The following is a 21724-nucleotide window of genomic DNA, read 5'->3' on the forward strand; positions in this document are numbered from 1 at the left end:
GTGGGTAGTCTTTCCGCATATCTGACTTAAGTTTTCAAGTGTGTTCCTCAATATCAGCTCGACTCTAATCTACTTTTACCAATGATATTTCTTTCCTGCGTAATCGTTTAACGCTGGTGTCATCAATTCTTACCGGGATTACTGGAAGTGTTAGATCTTCTCTCACTTGAATCGGTTCTGGTTCAAGAACATGACTTGCGTCAGGAGTATACTTCTGAAGTTGTGACACATGAACCACGTCGTGCAAGTTCAAAAGATATGGCGGTAAAGCAATCCTATAAGTCACCGGCCTAATTCTTTTTAGGATCTCAAACGGTCCAATATAACGGGGATTCAATTTCTTAGTCTTAATAGCTCTTCTGACGGCTTTGGGCTATAAGCATTCGGCTACGAATCTCCTTTATTTGCTTAGTAGTTTTAGCTATCATCTCAGGCCCTAATAAGCTCCTTTCTCCAATTTCATACCAACATAGCGGGGATTGACATTTCCTGCCATACAAAGCCTCATATGGAGCCATTCCGATGCTCGCATGGTAGTTATTATTATAAGCAAACTCCACTAGTGGCATATACCGATCCCAGCTCGCCGGTTGGTCTAAGACACAGGCCCTTAGCATATCCTCCAAGGTCTGGATAGTTCTTTCTGACTGACCGTCTGACTGAGGGTGATATGCAGTACTCAAACTTAACTGAATCCTAAATGCATGCTGAAAGGCTCCTGATAAACAACAATTTTATGGTTTATCTTGTGCTTAATTAAGTGGTTTTTATCAACTCTTTACCCACTTATTCATACTAATTGCATGTTTTACGTTTTCCTTCCTGATTTTGTGCTATGATTGAAAACATATTTCTTTGATCTTAAATTTGCTATGTTTAATCCTCTTTTATTACCATTCGATGTCTTGATATGTGTGTTAAGTGATTTCAGGATTTATAGGGCAGGAATGGCTTAGAGGATGGAAAGGAAGTATGCAAAAATGGAAGGAATACAAGAAGTTGAAGAAATTGCTAAGCTGTCCAGCCTGACCTCTTTGCTCTCAAACAGTCATAACTTGAGCTACAGAGCTCTAAATAACACGGTTCTAGTTGCGTTGGAAATCTAACATCTGGAGCTTCGAAATGATATATAATTTGTCATAGTTGCCTTGAGTATAAGTGACGCGAACGCGTGCTCCACACGGACGCATCGCAGTGACAAAAAATCAGCATGTTTGAATTCGCAACCAGCAAATTCTGGGCTGTTTCTGGCCCAGTTCTGAGCCCATAAAACACAGATTAGAGGCTATAAAGTGAGGGAATGCATTCATTCAAAAACAACAATTCATACAACTTTCATATTCACAATTTTAGGTTTTAGATGTAGTTTTAGAGAGAGAGAGGCTCTCTCCTCTCTCTTAGGATTATGATTTAGAATTTCTATTATGTTTAGGCTACTTTTCTTCATTCCAGGTTCAATGTTCCTTTAATTTAATTTCTCTTCTACTTTTGTTTACTTTATCACTTAGTTATTTATTTTCCCAATTTAATTTATGAATTTTCATGTTAGATTTGATTTCTTTTATTTAATATAATTTGAGGTATTTCAGACTTATGATTATTTTTTTTTAATTTATTAATGCTTTCGATTTATCCAAATTATTTTCATTCAAGTAGATTTTCTTCCCTTTTATCTTTGGTTGAATAATTGGTGACACTTGAGTTATCAAACTCAGCTGTTGATTAATATTTGAAGTTTGCTGGTTGATTTGAATCCCTCTAAAGCTAGTCTTTCCTTAGGAGTTGACTAGGACTTGAGGAATCAAATTGATTAGCCCACTTGACTTTCCTTTATTTAGTAAGGGTTAACTAAGTGGGAACAACGAATAATTCTCATCACACCTGATAAGGATAACTAGGATAAGAATTCCAATTCTTATACCTTGCCAAGAGATTTTCTTAATTATTAATTTAATTTTCTTGTCATTTAAATTACTTGTTCCTTATTTCAAAAACCCAAAAATTCTACTTTTTCCATAACCAATAATAAAAATACCTCCCTGCAATTCCTTGATAAGACGACCCGAGGTTTAAATACTTCGGTTATAAATTTTATTGGGTTTTGTTACTTGTGACAACCAAACTTTTGCACGAAAGGATTCTCTGTTGGTTTAGAAACTATACTTACAACGTGATTATATTTGTGAATTTCTTTACTAGCAGAAATCAGTTCATCGGCTTCCCAGAATCTTGATGTAAAACGAGGATCCCTGTTAGATATAATGGTAGAAAGCACGTCATGCAATCTAACAATCTCTTTGATATACATTCAAGCCAATTCTTCCATTGCGCGACTTATTCGAATGGGGAGAAACTAAACTGATTTTGTTAGTCGGTCCACAACCACCCAAATAGCATCACAACCAGACCGGGTTCTAGGCAAACCAATCACAAAATCCATTGCGATGCTCTCCCATTTTTATTGTGGAATCTCTAAAGGTTGAAGGGTTCATGATGGTCTCTAATGCTCAATCTTAACCTTCTGACACATTAAACATTTAGATACATGGAATGTCACATCATTTTTTCATTCCTGGCCACCAGAATATCGCTTTCATATCTTGGTACATTTTGGTACTTCCTGCATGAATTGAAAATCTGCTCTTATGAGCTTCCACCAAAATGCTCTGTCGCAAGTTTCCGACATCTGGCACAATAATCCGGTTCTTGAACCTCCACAAACCATCCTGACCTCCTGACACTCTCCACTGTTTTTCCTGTTCTATTACTGGCAATACCTTACGTAACGCTTCGCCATCTTGATGAGCCTTCAGAAGTTTTTAGAGTAATTAACCATTTCTGACCATGAAAGATTGAGGCGCTGACAATACTAACCATGACTAATTTAAATTAACTTTATAACCATAAAAGATGTACTCCGTTTGACATTTCTAACCAAACGTCAATTTTTTAAATTTGCCATTAGTAAGGCTTCCTACGTGGCAAGTTTCCTTCCAACTTGGCTTTCCAACATGGCATTACTGCTTAATTTTACCATAATGACCCTATGTTCTTCTTCTTCTTCATAAGTGTGTGGGTTATTCCAAAATCTAAAACCCTAGTTATGAAAGGTTGAGAATGTAGTTATAAAAGTAGAATATAGATTTATTATGATAGCTATCATGCTTCTTCTTCTCTGTTTATCATGCTTCTTCTGCGATTATGACAAGACTACGTTTATCATGCTTTTTTTCTGTGTTTATTATGAAAGTAGTTATGAAGATAGAAAAGATTAAGGGAGAAATTATAGAAATTAGGATTTGGATTTTGTCAATTGTTATAGGACTTGTGTTGTGCTTCCTTTCAATCATGTTTCTAGCATTTAAAATGTAGATCATTGAGGTTTGATTTTATTATATTATTTTCCTGGGTTGATGTTGAATTGGAATGGAAAGGGGAATATAGCGTTGAACCAGTTTTTGGTTTGTCAAAATATTTGTTGACAAAAGTAACCTGATAAGTATATATTTGTTGACATATCTAACCACGAAAAATTGAGAATCTGACAAAAATAACCACTTAAAAATTCGAAATTTAACATAGTTGGTTATATTTCATATCACAAATACTGATTTAACTTTGACATAACAATATATGAGTTGTGACAATTAACAGCTAATGAAAATTTGTGAATCGAATGAATGTAAATTTGACAAAAATAACCTTTAGATATTCGAAATTTGACATAGCTGCTTATATTTCAAATCACAAACTCTGATTTAACCTTGACATAGCAATATATATGAATGGTGATAATTACTAAATGAAAATTCTTGTACCAAATCAATGTGGGACAAAGCCAAATATGTAATCATCTTCCATTAACATAGTAGACATATAAGTTCATGCTAATTCATCATAGTTGTTTGATGAGAATTAAGTAACAAAGCAAACCATGATTGATGTAACTCTAAACCAAAACACTATAAATAAGTTTCCAAAAAGATTGAAGTGCACATGGTCTATATAACAGTCATATCTAAACACTACAACAAAAGTTCCTTAATCCAATTAATCTTAGGCCCTAACTAGGTATGGAATTGCTACTGCCACTAGAGAGTCCAGTTGTTGATGCTCCAAGTCTTGGAGTCGGCATAAATTGCATGAATCTGGTGTTGCTAATGCTGCCGGTGCTGCCGGTGCTACATCTGGTGCTGCATCTGGGACTACTGTCGGTGCTGCATCTGGGACTATTGCTGGTCTGATTCTTCGGCTAGCACAGGAAGACTAATTGGATGCTCAGTAAATATGTCCATCCGCCTATTATGATTTATGGCAGCTTCATACATCTTAACTATATCAATGTCGGTCCTCAATAACTTCAACCCATTTTTGAGTTCCTTACCGGGTTTCAGCCAATAATACTCATTCACAAGAGTATGAATAGAGTTATATGAGTTCTTGCTACCATCTAACTAAATATGATACAATATTAAAACTCATGCTAGAATTAACATGATTAATTGCTAAAAACATTAAACCAAATATTCAATTAAAATAAAATAAAAATTAACATGCAAAAAGGCATACTTTTTTTTTAATATTCTTCAGAAGGATATCCAGAGGTTACTTGCTGCATGAGTTGGAATCAAGAGACACAGGATGAGTACACCTAGGAGCAAGAGCCGAGCAATACTCTCATGTTAGAGACGATGAAGAATTTCTATTATTTTCAATCAAATTCTTCTTTTTTTGACCTTAATAATGTGATTACTAGTATAGAGAAGTCAAGTTACATGTTACTAGCAAATGCAAATAAATAAACTGATAAGGCTTATGGGTATAGATTATACATGATTTAGCCACAAATGTACCAATCCCTTAAATTAAGTCAATTTTTTTTTGACATAAGTACTCATTTTTTGTTGTCACAAAAATGCTCTCTTTTGTGTCATGTGAACATAAGTTCCAAAGTTACATACTTACATGCATATTTGAAAATGTGATTGATAATTTAATTGTGCAGGCTCTAAGCTGCCGCATAGAATTAGTTAAAAATCTACTAATTCCTCAATGGATTTTAATCCTCAAATGATATGATAACTTATAAATGAAGTAATAACTAGTTCAGAAAGTCAAATCAATCCAACATATTAACAAAATATTAAACTTAAAGAAAACTGATAGGAAACATTGTTCACTAATACTTTGAGTACAAAATATATTTCACCAAAGTTTCTTAAAAATAAATAAATAAAATAAATCCACTGGATTCATGCTTTTGACCAGATAGATGAAAGAAGCACATTGTATTATGGAATCACCTAGAATATATCATATTTTTCATTTTGAACAGGTGCCTGTAATAGTGCTATAGTCTGCTACATTTTTCTCTTTAAACAATAACTCTCTCTCTATCTCTCTCTTTCCTGCACATGTTTAGGTCCCCCTTCCTTCCTTCCTTCCATGTTTTTTCTAAAGTCTTGAGAAGATGCCTAAAACTAAATTATACACATGCTGCTAATTGTATCACACCACAGATAACTAAATATTCCACCCTTCTAATTAAGATCACTAGGAACAAGACATTTCAAAGTGCAGTGATTCTTTTTAAACTAACAACAATCAATCAAGAACATTCTAAATAGGAATTAACAACAAACAAAAATTACTAAATTAACAATGAATAAAGTATTGAAATTAACAACTTAATCAGCAATCACCAACAATCAATAACCTAATTAGTAAAATCTTTGTCACATTTTCAAAAGAAATCATTAGTAAATTGGAAATTCTGCAATGGTAGCATTTGCCCTAACTTAAAAAATGAAAACAACAATGGAAAAAAGAAAGAGTAGAAGCAGGCACCAACCGAAACACAGGCAACGAGGGTGACAACGGGAAGGCGATGGCGAGTTCTTTGAGTGCACGTAAACACGATAACGACGACTGAGACGGGACGTCCAAGCTCTGAATGTACGACACAGAGGACCTCCACGACGGCGACTACACCAACGACGCTCACAAACAATGAACGCCGGTGAAGAGCGATGATGTCTGTTGGGTTAGAAGAGGGTCGACATCACCATTGATGAAGAATCTTTACTCTGCGTGCGAAACTCTTGGTGTTTCAATATGGTACAAGAGACTCTGAAGTGATTAGTTTAGTAACATATTATTTTATTATTAAATTAAAATAAAATAATGACACCTTGGATAATAAACGGCCACGTAGGAAGCCTTACTAATGACAAATTTAAAAAATTGACGTTTGGTTAGAAATGTCAAACGGAGTACATCTTTCATGGTTACAAAATTAATTTAAATTAGTCATGGTCAGTATTGTCAGTGCCTCAATCTTTCATGGTCAGAAATGGCTAATTACTCGAAGTTTTTATTTAAAATCACTTGAAATATGCAACTGACTCAAACACAGAATTCCAGATTCTCCCCTAACTCCCAGTTTCAAATCTTGAAATGCCTTTAATAGCTTTTCTTCCCGTAGCATCATCCAAGCTGCATATAAAGATTTTTGACTTAGGGCGTCCGCCACAACATTCCCTTTTTCTAGATGGTAATTCAATTCAAAATCATAATCCTTCAGAAGCTCCATCCACCTCCTCTGACGCATATTCAACTCTTTCTACTCAGAGAGATACTTCAAACTCTTATGGTCTGAGAAGACATGAAACTTAATGCTATAGAGATAATGCCTCCAGGTTTTCAGAGCAAACATAACAGTAGCAACTTCTAGATCGTGAGTCAGATAGTTCATCTCATGTGGCCTTAATTGCCGTGAGGCGTAGCTACAACATTTCGGTGCTGCATCAGAACGCACCCCAAACTCTTTAATGATGCATCATAGTATACTTCAAATGGTTCACTCGACTCAGGCAATACCAACACATGTGCAGTAGTCAACCCTTGCTTTAATGCTTGAAAACTCTTTTCACACTCCGGAGTCCAGACAAAAGGCGTATCCTTCCTAGTCAGCTTAGTCAAAGGTAAGACGAGCTGTGAAAATTCTTTAATGAATCTCCGATAATATTTAGCCAAGCCTAAAAACTCCTGATCTCTGTTACTGAAGTTGGTTGCTCCCAATTCATCACTGCTTCTACCTTAGCAGGATCCACAGCTATTCCCTGCTTACTCACCATGTGACCGAAAAACTTTACCTCACTCTTCCAAAACTCGCATTTAGATAATTTAGTGTACAACTTCCTGTCTCTCAGAATTTACAGCACAGTTCGCAAGTGATCAGAATGCTTCTCCTCAATCTTAAAGTAAACAAGAATATCACCAATGAAGACAATAACAATGTTATCCAGGTACGACCGGAAAATCTTGTTCATATAATTCATGAATACTGCCGGAGCATAGGTTAACCCAAAAGACATCACCGTATACTCATAATGACCATAACGTGTCCTGAAAGAAGTTTTTGGAATATCTTCGTCTCTAATCCTTATCTATTTTAAACCTAACATCACTCCAAACCGATCCACCCTTCTAGGTTAACTAAACACTACTCCGTCTTAATAACTAATAGCCTTCGACCAATCATCGCCTTGGACTTTACAGTTATCAACACGCGTCATACATTATGAATGAATATCACATATTAATGATATGCAAGGAAGTTCGAAATTCAACTGCTAATTTTATGGTTACTTTGGGTTTGAGAATCGGATTCGGCTACATCCCCGCGTTTCCTGTGTGAACAGTCTCGAGCCATATGCCCCGGCTTCCCGCACTTGTAGCATTCACCTAACGCGGCTCTATGCGGCTCATTTGGAGCAGTCCCTCCATCGCTTTCCTGTAGCATCGCCCACTTCATGGAGTAATTTTCTGCGAATTGACTCTTCTTAACCAGTTTAGTGAAATTCGTTAACCTTTGCGGATATACGTAATTAAAGATGTCTCTCCTAACTCCTTTCTCGTACTGGGCACACTTCCACTCCTCATAGTCAGCTGGATTTCCTTGGCAAACTCTTGAGAGACGGCACATGTTATCATATTCACGGGTATAGTCAGCAACAAACATATTCTTTTGCTTTAGCTGCATTAACTCCAACTCCTTTGCAGTGCGAAGTGCATGTAAGAAATATTTTCCATAAAATTCCGTCTTGAATCTATTCCAAGGGATATCTGTTAACTCCATCTGCAAAGTATGATATAACTCTTGCCACCATTTCTGAGCATCTCCCTCCAACATGTAGGTCACTATTTCCACTGACTGTACTTCAGAAACATGCTGAGTGTACAAAAACCTCTCCACGTCTCGAAACCACCGATTAGCCTCCAACGCATTGGCATTTTCATTAAACTGAGGTGGACCACTCTTGAGGAAATCAGTAAGGGTCATAGACCTGTAGTATGACCTACATTGCTTGTACCAGCACCTGAGCTTCCATCTCGAGTTCCTTGCATCGGTTCGGTCCTAAGATTTTCCCTCTGGTTACCTCGCTCGGATCCGCAAGACGACATTTGGTCCCTATTCACACCAAACAATTGATATTAAGGTGATCAGTCTCAATATCTCAAGTTTAATGCTTTAAAGTTCCAAATGCATGCTCACGAACATGTATGCTACACATACCAGTCGGATATCCTAGGTAGCACATAGTCACACACAGAGTGCACAGAAGCATAGTCAGTCTGTCACTCAGGCTCTACAAGAACGAACTGCTCTGATACCATAATGTAATACTAATACCCTACCATACAAAGCTTTACACCTAGGATGTAAAACAGAGGTGGCGAGGTGCTACGACTTCTAGAAATTAAAATACATACATATAATAGTAGAAAGAATATAATAAACTAGGAGCCTTGAAAAATGGGTAAAATAAAATCGCAAAATGAAAAGCGCAACGTTCCGGAAACGGAATAACTTGCGTGTGAAGAAAACTATAACTATCAAACATAAGATAATAAAAGTAGGAATAGAGGGCTAAGGGTACAAAATAACAAGCTCCTAACTCAGCCTGCGAAGTCAAGGCTGGCCGAAGAATATTTACACATATATACATACATAACCAAAACCCAAATGTACATAAACAAAATCCTGTCTCTCCATAAACCTCTAAGAGAATCAAAAGAGCAAGATATGCGGAGAGAAAGCAAAGTGTATATATATATATACACACACACACATCACTGTACAACAAAATAACCCAATAACCACTTCGCTCCAGGAGTCCAGACGCCTAACGAGATGCCTCTCGACCTGCATCTGAAAAATAACAACATAGTATGGGGTGAGAACCAGAGGTTCTCAGTATGGTAAAGGTGCCACTTTTTATGACTAAAGGAATGAAAATAGAGGTTTAGAGGTTTGAAATAAGGTTTTAAAACTCAAAATTCATGTTTGCTAGAATAGGTGCCACGCGTACGCGTGGGAGTGTGAAGATGCAGCTCGCGCACGCGTCCCTTGTCATGTGTACGCGTAGGTGAAAACTTCATGTCACGCGTGCGCGTGGGTCACGCGTACGCGTGGACATGCTTGTTAGCTCCTTACGCGTACGCATAGGACCAGTCGCGTACGCATCGCCAAAACCCATGCCACGCGTGCGCGTGGATGTACATTCTTCAAAAAAAAGAATCAATCAGAGAGCTGCATAACCAGAGAAATACCACCTGCATATTAACAAATTCCACACCAAAATTTCCGACGGGCATAACTCAGTCGTTTTAAATCGTTTTTCTTCCGTTCTTCGAATGGTATAAACTTCATGAACTCAATTTTCATTTAAAACAAATTGGAATCAATTTGGGGTTCCGAAAGCCAACTTATATCCCGCCGAAGTTCGGTCCAAAACCAAAGTTTTGCAAATTCTTTAAACCTCATGTTCATTCAAAGTTTCCATTCCATTCAATATTAAACCTGTCAATACCAATACAATTTCCAGCAACAAACCTCAATAAAACTCTACACCATTCCATTAACCACCAAGCAACAACAGTAAACAAGCTCCTTTCTCAACAATTCGATCAAGCTTCCATTCAATATTCTTGTAACATATAATCAACAAATCAACCATATTTCTTTCTAACATCAATATAAATAACAATCTCCACCACATAATCAAATCACCAATTATCCAACAAACACTAACCAAACATGTTCTTCAACAAATTACTAAACATTCAATATACACCTGTATTCAAACTTAAACCATACCTTGGCCGATTCCCATGTAACGACCAAGGCAATTTAACTAAAACCAACACAGCCCCAAAACCTCAACTAAACAGCTTTCTCCAAGTTTCGGTATTCACAATTTCAAGCTCCAATTATTTATTCACAACCTAATACACATTCAGAACACATATATACCCAATTTAATGCCCAAATCTCAAATTTAGTGAAATTAAAATAGAATTATGGTATCCTCACCTTACCCAAACTTCACATAAGCAAGAGTGAAGGTTTTCCTCAAGCTAATTGGATTCTAAAACATCAAAAATCAAAGAAATTCAACATCTCTTCCATTTTTCAAAAAATTGGGAGAAAGGAGTGGCTGGCAGTGATTAATGACTTACCAATGAAATTGTTCTGGTAGAAACGTAGAGCTTGACGCGGTGGTCGCGTGGCCACAAACGATGCGGCGATCGAAGCTCAAATGGAGGAGTTACGGCGAGTTGAACTTACCGTAAGGGGTTATGGGATTCCTTCTTTCCTTCCCCTGTGTTCTTCAACGCTGCTGAAATGCAGAGAAAAAGGATGTGGGTTCATTTAAAAGGCTGGCCCGGTTGGGCCCACGGCCTGGTTTGGGTCCAGTTCAACCGGTTCGGCCCGTTCGGTCCAATCTTGGGCCGATTTCTTTGAAATTAGTATCAAAATTCTCGTTTCGATGAGTTCTATCCTAATTTAATATAATATTCGTATTTCTAATCTTCTTTATTAAAAACTAATTTATCGACTAATTATTTACTAATGTAACGGGGTTTACATTAAACTTTGCAAAATTTCAGAGAAAAAAGCTTTCACCCGGTAAAATTACTTTTCTAACACATATTAATTTAGTTAGATTAAAATTTTAAGACAAATTCATTTTAATTTTATAGCATTTTGGTGGTCCACCTACGAGCATGAAACTCCAAACAAGCAAGATTTTACTATCAAGATTTTGAGCTTGACTTGTAGTACTTCAGGATAGGAGCACAACTAAAGTATTTTGAGCATGTAAAGTATAATTTAAACTCGTTAAATTTAAAATTAATAAACTTCTAAACTTCATAGTAACTTAGATTATATTTAATCATTTTGCAGATTCATACTAAAAACAGAAATAGGCTTGATCATGAAAGGATGAAAAGTTTAATCTTTATAAAATAAGGTAAAGTACTGTTTTAGTCTACAACGTTTGGGGTAAATCCTATTTTAGTTCCTAAAATTTAAATTATCCTATTTTTATCCCAAAATAATTAAAATGACATTAATGTGATCCCACCGTCAAATTTCTCAGTTACATCTTCGTCTAGACCAACCACCACCCACAACCGCCGCACCTGCATGCTCTTTCCGGTAGTGTGTTTGGTAGCCTTATCAAATGCGCGGGTGGGGGGGGGGAGAGAGAGAGAGAGAGAGAGAGAGAGAGAGAGTAGGAAACAAAAAAGAAAAGAATATATTAACTAAAAGGAAATCTGCCACACGAGAGTAGAGGTCAAGAATAAAAAGATTCTAAAAGACTGTCTACCACATAAGAGCAGATGAAACATGATTGTTGTTTGGGTCTTAGTGCCAAATGTATAGTGGGAATGTCCATACATTGTGAACTGTTTTTCAGATATAAACATATTATAACACATTTAAAAGTCACATTGCATGCATTTTGGCTGTAAGACTTATATACACATTGCATGCATCTCTAAAAAATCATATCTGGGACTTGTGTCCTAGTAATGTTGGGGACAGGTAGGCAACTGACATATGAGCTTATAGTCTGCATAAGGCTAGACATGCATGAAACTTGTTGTGCATTTTCTTTGTGATGTATTTTCTGTGTATATGTGTGAGTACGTTTTATGTATTTTATGATTGTTTGACTTTTGTGTTCTTTATTTATTAAGTTGAATGTATTATGTTGCTTGTTATTGCTGGCTAATAATAGTAAAATTAACTTAACTGGACTCTCCAGTTCTTACCCCATCTTTCGAACCCATTCAGTTACAGGTGTGAAGGCTTATTATAAAGCTGTGTAGAAGAGTTTATTTGCGAGTTGAGTTGTTGCTAGAATTTATTTTTCCCTCGTCTTGTTAGTTGAAGCTTTTATTTCAGAGAGTTAGGCTTGTATATGTTGTTCATTGATTAACTATAATGTATTACTAGTAATTATGTGATTATTATTGATTGAAAGTCTTTGTTGAACGATTATTAATTAATAAAAACAAAATTTACTAGCTTTCATCTGATAAAATGGAAAACGTGTTAATGTCGTAAAAGTTTATTATTAAATAGATAATAAAAAAATAGATTAGTAACATCTTACTTTTGGTATGATCATGATGTGCTAGAAGTTGACTCGTTACAGAAACTAATGTTATACCCAAGAAAGATAGGTTTCGTATGATAACAGTACCCAAAATCTAATTTTTTGTTGATTTTTTAATAAAATTTCTAAATTATCCTCACCCTTTACCTTCTTCCTCAAATTTTAAACGTTCACAATCCTCCTACCACCAGCACCTCCTCTTATTACCAATGCCTCCCCTCCCCCTCTCTACTACCACCACTCATCATCACTGTAAACCCCGGAAAATTAGCGAATAGTTCGTCAGTAAATTAAGTTTTAATAAAGGAAATTAGAAATACAAATCTTATAGCAAAATAAGATAGAGCTAATTAAAACGATAATTTTGACACCAATTTTAAAGAATTTGGCCTAAGATTGAGCCGAACGGGCCGAACCGGACGAACCGAGTCCAAAACGGGCCCAAGGTCCAAGTCCAGCTCAACAATACACAAGCAAACACAGCTTTCGTTCCTCCCTCACTTCATTCACGGTGGAAATACTCTTGGAGAAGGGAAGAAGAACATAACCCTAACCTTTTGATCAAACCACCATAATTTCTCGCTCCGAGCTCCAATTGTTGCACCGTTTGCGGCCACGCGACCACCGCGTCGAGCTCTACGATTCTATCGGATCAATTTTATTGGTAAGCTTATCTCTCAATCCAATTTCTCTACCCCTCTTGATTTTCAAAAATTATGTATGTTAGTTTTGAGATTTTGGTCCTTTTGTGTTATAGGACCCGATTAGCTTGAGAAAAATGCTCACTCTTACTTATTTGGCACTTGGGTATGGTAAGGATCATTAACCCTAGTTAATTCTTTGATTTAGTGAGTTGAAAATTAAATTGGGTATGTGTATATATGACAATTGTGTTAGGTGTATGAGTATATGTGAGATGGAGTAAGAATTGAATATACTAGAGGCTTGATTAGAAACTTGAGAAGCTGAATTATGGTAAGAAAGGCTTGAAAGCTTGCTTTGTGGAGCTGTCTCGGGTTATACGTGGAAATCGGCCAAGGTATGGTTTAGGTTTTGCGTATTTAATATGTAATGCCCTGTGAAAATTTAGGCTAGACGACCCTATGATAAGTTGAAATGTGTAATTTTGTTGATGTTTAGTACCTTTGATGGACTTATTAAATGATATTAAGAATAAGTAGTGATTGATGATTTTGTTGAAAGTGTGGTGTTGGTGTTTAATGATGAATTTAATTAAGTTTGATGGAAGTTGATTTAGTGTACTTAAGATATATTAGTAATTCTTGATGTAAATGTTGAGCTATTCATGAGAGTGATATGGAGTATTTATTGTTGGTAATTGTTGAATAAAAGAGTTAAATGTATATGTTGGTATGTGTGACAAGGGAACTATGTATATACATGAGTATAATTGTCATTGATTTGGATTTGGAATTGTGAAGAAGCATGTGTATATGTAGGGAGTTATTGAATGATTAAGAATATTGGGTGTGGTGTGTTGTAAAATGAATGGAATGTATGGAGTTGAGTATTGGTATGTTTTGGTTGGGAAATATTCTGGTATGGAATGAGATTTTGGTAAAACTAGGGGTTTGGTAAATTTTGGAAAAACTGATTTTTAATGAACTTCGGTAGTCCATAACTTGAATCTCAAATTTTGGATGAAAATGAGATTTGTTTCAAATTAAAGAGGGTTTTTATAAGCTTGAGAATGATATAAATTTTGCGAAAAACCAAAGTCTGTAAAGGAAGTTATAGACGCCGGAAATATGGTGCGAAAAACGGGAATTTTAAAATACAGCAGAACCAGAATTTCTGGTGTGTGCCTACGCATACTGATGTGCGCACGCACCCAGCAGTAGCAACAACTTCACTTGTGTATACGCACGCCTTTGTGCGCAAGCGCACGCCAGGATATGCCTTCTGCTAGTGGCAGTCGGATAGGTGAGGCACACGCACACCAAGTAGTTCCTGGTTGGTGTGCGCACGCACGTACACCTGTGTGCATCCGCACACACTCTGTTTTTTCAGCACTTGTATTTTTATGATTCAAACATGGTTTCGATCCTCTAAGCCTCTATTTTTATCCTTTTAACCCTAGATCTTATTAGTAAGCTTAGTAATTAGTTGAAGCTAGGAAATTGAGGTAACTTGGGGATAAATGAAAGGGTAAACGTGATAAATTATAAGAGAATGATGTGAAAGCTAAATGAATATATGTTGCTATGGCTATAAAGAACGAATGTAAGGAAATGATGATGATAAATGATGAGATTTGGGGATGACTGTGTGTGGCTGAAATGGTCAATATGGCAAGTTGAGGACGGAGGTTCCCTCTCTTGTCGTGATGTAGATGTGGGGAAGGTGGAAAGGCACTCTCCTTCTTATTGATTCTCCCACATTCTTCTCTGGTTGCAAGGTGGAAAGGCACACTCGTTCGATGTAAAAAGACACTCTCCTCGGTGAAACCTCCAGGAGAAGGTGAAAAGGCACTCTCCTTCGTTTATGATCCTCTTGGAGATATGCAACCTAGAGACCAATGTCTGGCTTAGCTACCAGATGTGTCGGGTTATGGAAAAGTAACCGACACGTGAGCTCACGGCCAGTAGGATAGACATTCATCATATGCATTATGTTTGCTTGTTTGCTATGCCTTATTTGGGATTGCCTAACTGAATATATTATGATACTTGTGATAATTGCTACTTGCACTACTTGTCTCTTACCTGTGCTTGCAATTGCCTGTTTGCCTGTATTTGTAAAACCACTGGAGACGGAGAAACGGAGGAAAGGTGGACAGGTTGGGTGTTAAGATAAAGTTTAAGTTGAGTTTAGTATTCTTTAGACACCTACCCCTTTATGGTTTCTGTTAAGTAGTTTTAAGTTTTATAATCTGAGTGTCGACATTCTAGGATTGCCTCTGGCATTCCCAAGACCTTATATATTATGTGCGTGGTACCTTTACCAGGCTGAGAACCTCCAGTTCTCACCCCATACTGTGTTGTTGTTTTCAGATGCAAGTTGAGAGGCTCCTCGCTAGGCATCTGGACTTCTGAAGCGGAGTAGTCTCTGGGTTTTATTTTGATGTACAGTTTTGAATGTTTATGTACTTAGTTTCCTCTCCAAAAAAAACTTGTTTATTTTGTTCCTCTTAGAGATTTGAGGAGAGTTAAGGTTTTATCTCTATATTTTGGGTATTTTGGGACATGTATATATGTATGTAAGTACTCTCCAGCCAGCCTTAGCTCCACAGGCTGAGCTAGCTAGGAGCTTGTTATATCGTTCTCTTGACTCTTTCCCTGTTCCCTATTTAGTTATGCTTTTAAACTTTAGCTTTTTTCTCACGCAAGTAACACTTATTTAGAGGTCATCATACCATACCACCTCTATTTTACGACTTAAGTGTAAAGCTCTGTGTGGTAGGGTGTTGCAATCACCACCGCTGCTGCCATCCTCCACACACACATTCTCAATTGTTAGTACGCAACACTCAAGAACCCTCTTTTTCTTTTTCACCTTAGCAGTGAAAAATCACTAGGTTCCATTTTTGTGCACTCTCAACTCAATCTTTTTTTCTTTGAATAATGACATATCGTGACGCCATGGTGTGTTCATTGAACTAGAATAAGAACATAAAAGCGCACTTCCTCCTAAAAAGACAGGGCTTCAACGTTTCTTCTTACGGCACGGGTGTGCACGTTAAGCTCTGTGGTCCCTCCCTCAGAGAATCCAATGTCTACAATTTCGGTACTCCTTACAACCAAATGTTCAATGACCTTCACAAAAAAGACCCTGAATTATATCCTTCTCTTCCTCCTCCTCTTCTACTAGTGAATTAATTTTTCATTTTTTCTGTATTTTTTGAGATCATGAGTTGCTTCAAATGGGTAAGGAATAGAAAGAAAAATTGAATTTTTAGAGAAGACTGAGTGTGAGGGGAGAGGCGTGGCCAGAGGTATGAGTTGTCGCGAGTGAGCTGCTTGCAGAGGAGGATGGCAGACATGACTCGAGCCTCCTGGTGAGGAGAGGAGGAAAGAAGGTGTGCGAACTTCAAGAAGAGGGTGTTAGGATCAGTCGACTTTTGTGTTCTTTATTTGTTAAGTTGAATGTATTCTGTCGCTTGTTGCTGTTGGCTAATAATAGTAAAATTAACTTCACTGGACTCCCCAAATCTTACCCCTTCTTTCCAACCCGTTCAGTTACAGGTGTGAAGGCTTATTGTAAAGCTGTGTAGAAGAGTTTGTTTTCAAGTTGAGTTGTTGCTAGAATTTATTTTTCCCTCGTCTTGTTAGTTGAAGCTTTTATCTTAGAGAGGTAGGCTTGTATATGTTGTTCATTAATTAACTATAATGTATTACTAGTAATTATGTGATTATTATTGATTGAAAGTCTTTGTTGAACGATTATTAATTAATAAAAACAAAATTATTAGCTTTCATCCGATAAAATGGAAAACGTGTTAACGTCGTAAAGGCTTATTATTAAATAGATAATAAAAAAAATAGATTAGTTACATCTTACTTTTGGTATGATCATGATGTGCTAGAAGTTGGATCGTTATAGAAACTAATGTTATACCCAAGAAAGATAGGTTTCGTATGATTAACAGTACTCAAAATCTAATTTTTTTGGTTGACTTTTTAAATAAAATTTTCAAATTACTCTCACCCTGTACCTTCTTCCTCAAATTCCAAACTTTCATAATTCTCCTATCACCAGCACCTCCTCTGATTACCAGTGCCTCCCCTCCCCCTCTCTACTACCACCACTCACCATCACCACCACTACTGCCATCCTCCATACACACACTCTCAATTAGTAGTACGCAACACTCAAGAATCCTCTTTTTCTTTTTCACCTTAGCAGTGAAAAATCACTAGGTTCCATTGTTGTGCACTCTCAACTCAATCTTTTTTCTTAGAATAATGGCATATCGTGATGCCATAGTGTGTTTATTAAACAAGAATAAGAACATAGAAGTGCACTTCCTCCTAAAAAGGCAGGGCTTCAACGTTTCTTCTTGCGGCACGGGTGTGCACATTAAGCTCCGTGGTCCCTCCCTCAGAGAACTCAATGTCTACGATTTCGGTACTTCTTACAAGCAAATGTCCGATGATCTTCATAGAAAAGACCCTGAATTGTATCTTCTCCTCCTCCTCCTCCACTAGTGAATTAATTTTTCATTTTTTCTGCATTTTCAGAGATCATGAGTTGCTTTAAATGGGTAAGGAATAAAAAGAAAAATTGAATTTTTAGAGAAGACTGAGTGTGAGGTGAGAAGTGTGGCCAGAGGTACGAGTTGTCGTGAGTGAGCTGCTTGCAGAGGAGGATGGCGGACATGAATTGAGCCTCCTGGTGAGGAGAGGAGAAAATGAGGTGTGCGAACTTCAAGAAGAAGGTGTTGGGATCGGTCTGCTTGCAGAGGTTGAAGAGCGTCTCAGCGTGGGAGCGCAGCTCTTTGGTGGAAGACATTAGGTGCGAGATTAGGGTCTCGAATAGGGATGGAGATGGATCGGCGCCCAACACGGCGGCTAGTTCCGATTGCTACAATTGAGTTGGCTCGGGATCCATTTCTCTGTTTTTTTAGTTTTTTGTGGCTGGCAGCGGTGGAGGAAGACAAAAAGTGAGGGTTGTGAAAGTTTAGAATTTGGGAAAGAAGATAAAAGGGGGTAATTTGAGAATATTATTAAAAAGTCAATAAAAAAATTACGGTTTAGATACTATTGTCACACAGAACTCATCTCCCATAGGTACAACGGTTGTTTCCTTATTTGATAGGTACTTTTGTCAGCGTTTGCAAAATTCATGAATATAAATGGTAGTTTATTCTTTTGTAAAATTTGTAATTAAGTTTTTATAGTTTAAAAGCTTTTAATTGAGCCTCTACATTTTTATAAATTTTGTAATTAGGTCCTTACCAATCCAAATACATTAGAGTTTTAAGAAAATTCTAAAAATAAAAATATGTTCAGATTTAGAAATTTAATTTATAAGTGTGAATATTTTTAATCTGGAAAAAAATTTATTAATTACAATGATTTAATTACAAAATTTAAAACTATGTAGTGATCCAATTAAAAATTTTTAAACTATCAGAATTTAATAAAAAATTTGATGTATAAAAGAATTATTTAAAAAGTATATAAAAAGAATGGAATATCTAATCCATATTTTAATTTAAAGAGTATATATAAAAAATTTAATCTCTAGTCTATATTTTAAAATGTCAATTTTGTTGGTGTCACTTTGTTAAAGACAAATCTTTTGAACTTTAAAATGGTAATTTACACGTAGGTAAAAGAAGGAAGAATATTTGTACTTTTATTTTTATTTTCAATATTTTAGTTTTATAATTTATTTTAAAATTATTGAAAATAATAAAATTTTATTTTTATTAATTTTATCTTTATGTTTTTTACAAAAAATTTAAAATAAAATTAATAATACAATCAACTATGTCTTAATTAATTACGGGTATTTTTTTAAATAGTTCGACGGATAGCTTTTAATAAATAATAACTAAATAATTTAGATTTTTTCTAAATAAATTTATACTACGTTATATGCATGAAAAATATATATAATTAAATGTACAAGTAAAATTTGAATAATTGTTTATATAATTTTTTTTTATTAAAGTGATAATATATAATTAATTTATACGATTTATGATTTAAAGAAGACATTTGCAAACAAATAAATTAAAAATATTATAATTTATTCAAATATAATTTAGTTGACATGTATCTTATTTTTAGAAAGATAAAATTATTAATTAACATTTTTTAACCAAAAAATATAAAATTATATTTTTACATATTTATTTTACTTTTATTAAGATAAAAAATTTAAAAATTTCGATTAGTTGGTAATAATTAGCGGAATATAGCTTAAACCCATTGAGCTATTGAAGAATAGGGAAATAGGGAATAAACCTGAACAGTGGACAATTGTCTATTCTTTCTAATCTCGCCGACTCCAATCGTCGCCGTCGCTACCGCCGCCGTAAGCCACTGCTGCTAACCTGCTTTTACCGCCGATTCTTCCGTCTCTTCGAATCTCTCGTAAAAAGGTTTGATTTTCCTTTCATGCATTTCTATTATCCATTTTTTTGTTCCAAAACCCCATCACAAAATTACGTGTCTGGTTTCCTTTCTTTTTTCTAAGTTTTGAAAATGAAACTTAGATTATGGTTCCGCGTCTGCTCCAAATTTAACAACCTACCGTGCAAACTTTCTACAAAAAAACATTTTTTGTTTGGGTCAGTTTTGTTCTCCATGGTTTTGTTGGAATGCACGCAAAGTGTTTGATGAATTGCCTCACCGAAGAGATTGAGCTAAAAACAGCAGCTTCATATATTTATTTATTTATTTTGGTTTTCCTACAAACTAATGAAGCCAAGTTGGTAAATTGTTGAAGCCACTTTGCCTGTGTTCTGCTATTTGGACAAACTTGACCCTCTGGACTTGGCACCTAAATTGAGGGATTTCACTTTGATGAGTGACAAATCAGGGAAATTACAGTTGATAGCATTCTCACTTGCCGGATTCTCCACTCATCAACATGAGATCTCTACTGTCTTTTGTCTTCATGGATACGCAGCACTAAATAATTATGAGCAAATATCATTAATTTTTTTCTCCAAGTTCATGTGATAGTTCCAATAATTGTATTTAAATTTGTTTCGTCGATTGATAATTGCATCTAATTTTGTGCATATTTAACACGTGCAATAAATTCGTGCATGTAAATTCGTTTGATCGACTTTTGAGTTTTGAATTGTGTATGGTGAATCATCTGCTATATACATGGAGCATAAAAGTAACAACTATGGTTCTGACTATTTTGAAAATATAGTTGCCTACTTGCCTTCTATTTGATGCACTCTTGAGATTATGTTCATGTCTGAATTCTGTTTCACTATTGCTTTGAATTGTTGACTTTGAAACTAGCAAAGTTAAGTTGTTGCCTTAATTGTGCTGAGTACTCAAGTTTCACTTTGACCTTATACTTCTTTCTTGTGGTTTAGGACAATAAAAAATGTTGTCTTCATTATCTGTACTAACTGTTTTCATCTTTCTTCATTGATCTAGATGGCTGGACTCTCAGGATTTAGGAGCCTTCCTCCCAAAGCTAAGAATTTGGTGGTTGCCGGGGGTTTGACAGCATTTGTCTTCGGAACGTACTACTACACAATGAGAGCTGTTGGAGGTACAGATGAACTGCAAGTAGCAATAGATAAATTTGAAGCAGAGAAGAGCAAGACAGAGGGTGATGGTACTAGCATGCCATCAAAGGTTTAATTTCTTTTTGCAAGAAAAACAGTAGTTTTCTCTCTGCTTTTACTACTTTGTGTTAAGATCAAGGCTTTAGTTGTTTTACATGACATGAAAATGTTAAAATGTGATATTGAACTCGGTTGTTACTAAGTTTCATGTATGATAACTGAGTGGTAGGGAAAGTATAGTATAACTGAGATTCTCTTGTTGGATTGTGAAGAATTTATGATGAAAAGCCAAGTTGGGGATTATGATGCATGTAAAATAAACTTTGCCACTGCTTTCTATTGTATGAAGCTGGGGCAGAATGGCATTACAAGGTTAAGATGAAAAAAATACAGCACATTTTCTGTTTATGATTGTGTAGTGTTGCTGAATAAGATTGTGTGATGGGTTAAACTCCAAATTCTATCGATGAGTTTTGCAAGTTCCATTAAATTCTAGTAATTTTACTTTTCAGAAAAGATCAAAGTCAAGGCAAAAAGAATGTGGTTCTCATCTATTTTTGCATCAATCAAGTTAATTCCTAATAATATAAATGATTTTGTTAACAAGTGTACCCAATGTAACTTTTGGAGATATTGTAAATAGAAAATTTGAATGAAAAATATAAATTAAATAATTTTTTAGTTTAGCTAACATGATCTTAAACGTATTGATAAGTTTATTATTAGTGAAAAATTTTAAATATTTTTATTTAATAAATATAAAATGAATGTATTAAAAAATTAAATTTTTTTATATTTTTAATGAAATTTTTTTTAATTTATAAACTTAACATGTGTCTTATATCTTAGGGCATAAAATAGATTAATCCTAATTTTTATTATGTATTAAATATATTGAGAGAATAAAACACCTTAGAGTGTGTGTGGTTGGAGGAATTATAAATAATTCCTAGGAATTTTAAGATGGGAATATGATATTCCCATGTTTAGTTCAAAGTTTGAAAAACTATTCTTAAGTAAG

General features: G+C 35.5%; 2 protein-coding genes across 2 annotated transcripts; one reads left to right on the plus strand and one right to left on the minus strand.

Annotated features, from left to right (window-relative positions):
* Positions 1-6765: 6765 nt before the first annotated feature.
* Positions 6766-8344, minus strand: LOC148573184 (uncharacterized). Its single transcript, XM_088505704.1, has 3 exons — positions 7651-8344; positions 7219-7345; positions 6766-7093 (listed from the first exon to the last, which is right to left on the minus strand). The coding sequence occupies exons 1-3, from the start codon at positions 8342-8344 to the stop codon at positions 6766-6768; spliced, it is 1149 nt and encodes a 382-aa protein (XP_088361830.1).
* Positions 8345-19386: 11042 nt separating this feature from the next.
* Positions 19387-21111, plus strand: LOC107628220 (cytochrome oxidase assembly protein). Its single transcript, XM_016330992.3, has 2 exons — positions 19387-19548; positions 20570-21111. The coding sequence occupies exon 2, from the start codon at positions 20570-20572 to the stop codon at positions 20777-20779; it is 210 nt and encodes a 69-aa protein (XP_016186478.1). The 5' UTR covers positions 19387-19548; the 3' UTR covers positions 20780-21111.
* Positions 21112-21724: the final 613 nt, after the last annotated feature.

The sequence above is a fragment of the Arachis ipaensis genome, chromosome B2 (genome assembly GCF_059453495.1).
Source record: "Arachis ipaensis isolate K30076 ecotype BB chromosome B2, ASM5945349v1, whole genome shotgun sequence".
Lineage (NCBI taxonomy): Eukaryota > Viridiplantae > Streptophyta > Magnoliopsida > Fabales > Fabaceae > Arachis > Arachis ipaensis.